At 36.5% G+C, this 5831-nt stretch overlaps 1 protein-coding gene across 1 annotated transcript; it reads right to left on the bottom strand.

Annotated features, from left to right (window-relative positions):
• Positions 1-812: 812 nt before the first annotated feature.
• On the bottom strand, positions 813-4568 carry LOC149539813 (adenine nucleotide transporter BT1, chloroplastic/mitochondrial-like). The gene is made up of 3 exons (XM_089801012.1): positions 4241-4568; positions 3766-4152; positions 813-1711 (listed from the first exon to the last, which is right to left on the bottom strand). The coding sequence occupies exons 1-3, from the start codon at positions 4349-4351 to the stop codon at positions 1205-1207; spliced, it is 1005 nt and encodes a 334-aa protein (XP_089657138.1). The 5' UTR covers positions 4352-4568; the 3' UTR covers positions 813-1204.
• Between the last annotated feature and the right edge of the window lie 1263 nt (positions 4569-5831).

Genomic DNA, 5831 nt, shown 5'->3' with positions numbered 1-5831 from the left:
ATTATATATAAAATAATATTTTAATTTAAAAAAAATATATATATAAAAATATAGATTATATTAATCTTTTAATATATAAATGGAGTAAATGGAGAGAACTGCAAGAGCCTAAAAATCACTGGAGACTAATACATAATAATAATTAATCTTAACAATAATGAATAATAAAAAATTTAAGATAAAGAAATTGATATGATACTAATTTTATATAATGATATACATTTTCTGTCATAAGAATTTGAGAAAAAAAAATGTAAGATTCTTATATATAATTATTATGAAAGTATTTGCCTAAAACAATTTATATTTAATATAATTTTTTTTAAAAATACATAGAATCATCCATATTATATCAAATCGTATAAACTAGGCGATAACATTGACATAAAAATAGAAAAATACAAATAAGGAAGAATAGGAAGAATGACGACTCTTATGCAATTTTCCTGAATTATGACAATCTTTTCTAGAAGTTGCAGTGATAATGACTTATCATAACGGTGGCGCTTGCGTCCCGTGTTGCTATTACTTGCTATTCCTTGCTATTACCTTACAGATAAGGCGGCTTGAATCTAGTTATTGAATAAAGAGTTTATCTAAGAAATTCATCAAATTTAATTGGCAATACAATATTCTCGATGTTGAAGAGATACATTTCGGATGCCATTTTAGTTGAAAGAAAGATCACCAATGTTGAAATCACAAAATTTGCATGCCGCTACATATTTGAGTAGGATAGCTACACCCATTTGATAATATATTTTTTAATAACAGTGGCATTGAAGTAGAGAATGGCTTAATAAGATGAGGACTGAAGCAAAACTCACATCTAAAATACATTCTTTTTTCTTTACAAAATCAACCGTAGTTGAATGAATTCTGCAAATATCCGACAGCAACTTCTTGCCATTTTAGCAATTTACAAGAAACGTCACTTTTTACACTGATTCTTACAGTAAGAACATTTCAATTGAAATAAACCCAAAACTGATTGGAAGGGTGACATCTTAGGCTGTCAGTAAAATGTCACTGAGAAGCTCATCCATTGGCATGGAAAATCCCAAATAACTCATCACCTCAATCAAACAAAAACTGACCATTTACAGGACACGGGATTATTAGTTCAAGCACTAACAGAACTGAAACAACAAATATCTTATCAAGTAAATCTTACAGCATTATGTTACATGAAACACACATTCATTCATCCTTTATATTCATGTGGCTGTTCCTTGTGACGTGCAATGAGAATCCTCTTAGCGATCTCATAAACCATGAAAGACAGAGCAGTGACAGGAATTATTTCAGCATAGCGGAGTCCAACTCCTCTGTACAAGCCTCTCAATCCGAAACCCTCCCTGCGAACAATTTCCTTCAAAGTTTTCACCATACTTCCATGCTGTGCCAATGCTTGGCCTCCTGTGGGCAATTCCCTCATACTCATCATGGTCCTGATGTTGTCCAGAGGATAAGTCAGAGTGGTGGAGACTGCCCCAGCTGCTGCTCCGAACAAAAGAGAAGGAAGTGCCCCAACTTCTTCACCCCTGTTTTCAGTGTACCACTTGCGGAGAGATTCATAGGTGTAGAATCCTGCTGCTCCTTCGGGTACCATGCTTACTAGCTTTGGAACAAGCCCTCTATATAGTTCTTTCACTCCTTCCTTCTTTATGATCTTGGCCATTGCAGAAGTCATGGATTTGTAATCATCTCCCTGGTTATTCAATATTAGATGAAGTAATTAATACAATTGTCTACTCTTGCTAGGCTCAAGATGTTGGAATTAAACTTACATTTGGATCTACAATAGGCCGGTCAAAAAGAGATCAACAGTTCTTTGGTGGTAGATCACTCTAGCAGCAAATTATAAAAAGTTTTACAGGGTCTAGTATCTTTTATCATTAAGCATCAGAGTCAAATCAGGACTTACAAAATCAACGGTGCTTTGAAATAAATTACACCCGGATCAATAATGAACTCACCAAGGCCAGTAGCTAAGTTGGTAGAGATCCAACAGCAAATTGAACGAATTGTAATCAACATGTGGTAGCTAAGTTGGTTGAGAATCAAGATCCAATAGCAAATAGAAAGTTCAAGTTCTAATCCTACCTAGTCCATATGAATGAATGGAAATCAACATGTCGTATCTGAAGCATACTGAGATTCAGAGCACCTACTGTGGACAACGTCTGTGAACACAGACCCAAATCGACCAGTATATTGTAATTATGAACTAGTTAAAAATTAAAATACAATGAACATATAGTTTTTAATCAATTAATAATTATAATAAATGAATCACTTGCATTGCTGCTATACAATGGTCTTACCGTGTAGTTCAAAGGAATGTTGGAAATCGGCTACACCCAGATGAATGATGGGCTGACCAAAGAGGACCAGTAGAAGTTCCAAGGTTCAAGTCTTAGCTGGTCCACATGAGCTATAACTCAACATGTGGTATCAGATGTATCGGAGTCAAACTAGGAGGTCCATGGAGTGTGTTTAAGGAGCCCATGGAGTAAGTCACATTCGGATCAATAATAGGTTGACCAAACAGGATCAATAGTTCAATGGATAGAGCCCTCTAGCCGCAAATAGAAAGTCTAAGGCTCCATGATATCTCAACATGTGACATTAGAGCCAAACTAAGGGCCCTGCTCAAGGTTTTATGCAATGGTTTCAGAGGATATTGGAAATAAGCGATTCTTGGATCTATGATAATGACTAAAGAGAGGTCCTAGACAGTGATAAATTCTAGTCCTAACTGATCCATATGAATTGTAATTCTACACGTGGTATCAGAATCAATCTAGGATTCTGAATATCTACTATGCGCTTAAAGGAATGGTGGAAATAAGGGCCAGCCTTAAGCATCGCACACTAACCAAGAAATTAAGCTTGGAAAAGTAAGTCAAACTTTGACTATTTAACACTTTTACTCTAGGAATGAAGAATGAAGCATTAGTGTGTGATGTTTAAGCCGTTCGGGAAATAAGGTATGGGCTGACCAAAGAGGACCATAGGTCAGTTGGCAAAGCTGGTAAAGCATAAGCATACTAAGCTTGGAAAAGTAAGTCAAACTTGACTATTTAACACTTTTACTCTAAGAATGAAGCATTAGTGTGTGATGTTTAAGCAGTGTGTGATGTTTAAGCCGTTCGGGAAATAAGGTAAACCAAGATCAACGATGGGCTGACCAAAGAGGACCAGTAGGTCATTGGTAAAGCATAAGCATACTAGTAGCAAATAAAGTCCTAAATAGAAATACTAAGATTATAAGTTCTAGTATTAGCCAAGCCATATAAGCTCTAGCTCAAAATGTGATATTAGAATCAAACTAGGAGCCCTATGTACGGTCTAGCTTAAGAAAGCATTGTTAATAAGTCATATTCAGAGATAGGCTGACCAACAGCCACATTCGAATCAATATTGGGTCAGTATCTCAATTGACAGAGCATTCTAACTGCAGTAGGTTCTAATCCTAGTTGGTCCATATAAACTGCAGACAAAGAGCCCTGATTTAGGGTTTATACAAATGTAATTTAAGACTATGTTGGAAATAAGCCACTCTCGAATCCTTGATGTAGGGAACACTGAAAGTTGTTTCCAACCAATCTGCTGTCACAGAAGGAGCATGTAAAGAGCCACAATTAAATGAATGGCAATGACTGCCTTAAAGGAAGGTAATAAATGTAGTTAATGGAGCACTACAACAAGCAGAGAGTCCTAATTCTAGTTTTCCAAGTTCACTATGATGAAAAACATTACCTTAAGAAACATTCTGTCTCCAACCGTGTTCAGTGGATATGTGAGCAAAGTGGAGGTAAAAGCAGCGGCAGCCCCTGCAACAGTGGCCACAGAAACGTCCCTTGGTAAGGCAGGCAGCCATTTCACATCTTTTCCAACTTTCTTCTCCTCCCACCTCTTAACAGCTTCATATGTCGCAAAAAGAATCCCTCTCTGCAAGGAAGTCCTCATAATCGAAGATACGAAACTCCCCTTTTTTATAAACCCTAACCCTTCCTGCCGAATGGCGTCTGATAAAACCTCTCTCACCGACCCTCCCCCTTTTCCTGCAACTGCTTTTGATCGGAGGAATTCGAAGGGTGCGGCAGCTACGCCCGACAACCCGCCGGCTATGCACCCACATATCAGCTGAACATACAATTTAATTCATTCAATCATTTTGCATTCAGAGAAAAATAGTATGGGAGTTGACAAAAGAGGGGGGAAATACCCAGACCTGTTTGAGAGAAAGGCTGTCGACATGACCCACGAAGGGAATTCTGCTGTTGGGCACAGGAACCCTTACCGACTCCCCTATTTCCTTTGCCTGCGATTTTACGTCTCCCATTGCAAACCATTGTGAATCAGTCTCTGTGCCGCTCTGTGTAGAAAGTGTTTGTGAATTTAGTTGAACTTGGCCAAGTGGGGTATTACGTGTTGAGCGGCATGAGCAACGGTGGACAGAGGCTTGGTTGTTTCTGCTTAGAAGCTTGTCATGAGGCTACGTCGTTATTTTGCACATTGATTTTGGTAAATTAATTTCAACAAGCTGTCTAGAAAAAGGACAATAAAGATTACAGAGTTCTAAATATAGATGTAGCATGGCAGAGGTGTAGGAGAGAAATTTAGTTGGTATGTTTTGTTTTTTTTGTGGGTGGGGGGTTTCTTTCTTTCGAATTGTACCATGGGCGAGGTGTGCATGCACCCCGGCCATAGTAGGGGCCTCTCCCACTCCATAGTTCCTCTGGTTAGTGGTAGGTGGTGAAGATTTTAACAATTTGAATCTTGTTGTGATATTGTTATCAATGGCTTTTTGAGTCATTTGACTCATGTTTCATCATCAAGCTCATTGATTCGTGTTTCATGAGAAGTAATTCACATGAATCCATCTCTCATGATTATGAGGGATTTGTGTGAATCACTACTCATGAAAAATGGGTCAATGAGCTTGACTAAGAAAGCTACAAAGTTAAATTCTTGGAGAAAAAAAGACTCGGTATAGTTTTTTGGGACTTCTTTGTTTAGAACTTGTAGTTTATTTGTTATTCTTTTAAAAATATTAAAAATATATATTGATACAATTTAATATATTTTTATCATATATTTTTTTAATTTCATAATATTGTGGAGGTGGATTATGCAGATCAAATTAGTGAAAATTGCGTAAAAAATCTATTGAAATATACAAATTTGAACTTTTGTATAGATTTGCACATTGGTGTTAATTTGTGGGGAGAATAATGTGTCTCTTATATGTTTGTTAGCTTTTTGTGCAATGGTTATAGAGGAAAAGTATTGGGACTTTCCAAGAAGTCATCCCTTCAAGTACTAGTCGAATTCAAGTTTGCTTAAATAAAAAGTTTCCTCCATGGTCAAGCATACTTGAGACGGAGTAGTGTTAGGATGGATGACCTCTTCCATGGTTAATCACACTTGAACTAGTGTTGTACTAGGATGGATGATCTCTTAGGAATTCTCGATGTTTCACCTCTGTGAGCATCACCTAGATGTAATGAGTATTAAGTGTTATATGTATTCTCATAAGAGATAAGTTCGCGTAAATCACTACTCATGAAACATGGATCAATGAGTTTGACTCAAAAAATACACAATTGAATCTTGATAGAAATTTCACATTAGATGAAATTCTAAGAAGGGGAAGACAAAAAAACACCTAAGTAACATTTGATGTGAGAAAACAATAACTATCTATTAATCCATTCAATGAATTAATTGTAAAGAGAAATAATGATTTCCCACGAGTCTAAATTCTAGTAAGGTAGGTAAAAATATGTATCATTAAATGCATTTCATTTGGGATGAAAAGG

This window comes from Cupressus sempervirens, chromosome 9, assembly GCF_028749045.1.
Source record: "Cupressus sempervirens isolate cs-2001-9-10 chromosome 9, ASM2874904v1, whole genome shotgun sequence".
Lineage (NCBI taxonomy): Eukaryota > Viridiplantae > Streptophyta > Pinopsida > Cupressales > Cupressaceae > Cupressus > Cupressus sempervirens.
The sequence above is the reverse complement of the archived record's forward strand: the minus strand, read 5'-3'. Positions and strand labels throughout refer to the sequence as shown.

Excerpts from the sequence above, each read along its gene's own strand:
- LOC149539813 (XM_089801012.1), bottom strand. The coding sequence starts at position 4,351 with ATGGGAGACGTAAAATCGCAGGCAAAGGAAATAGGGGAGTCGGTAAGG. Across the intron at positions 4,153-4,240 it reads ACAGCCTTTCTCTCAAACAG|CTGATATGTGGGTGCATAGC; the intron begins GTCTGGGTATTT and ends TTGTATGTTCAG. Across the intron at positions 1,712-3,765 it reads GAGACAGAATGTTTCTTAAG|GGAGATGATTACAAATCCAT; the intron begins GTAATGTTTTTC and ends TTGAATAACCAG.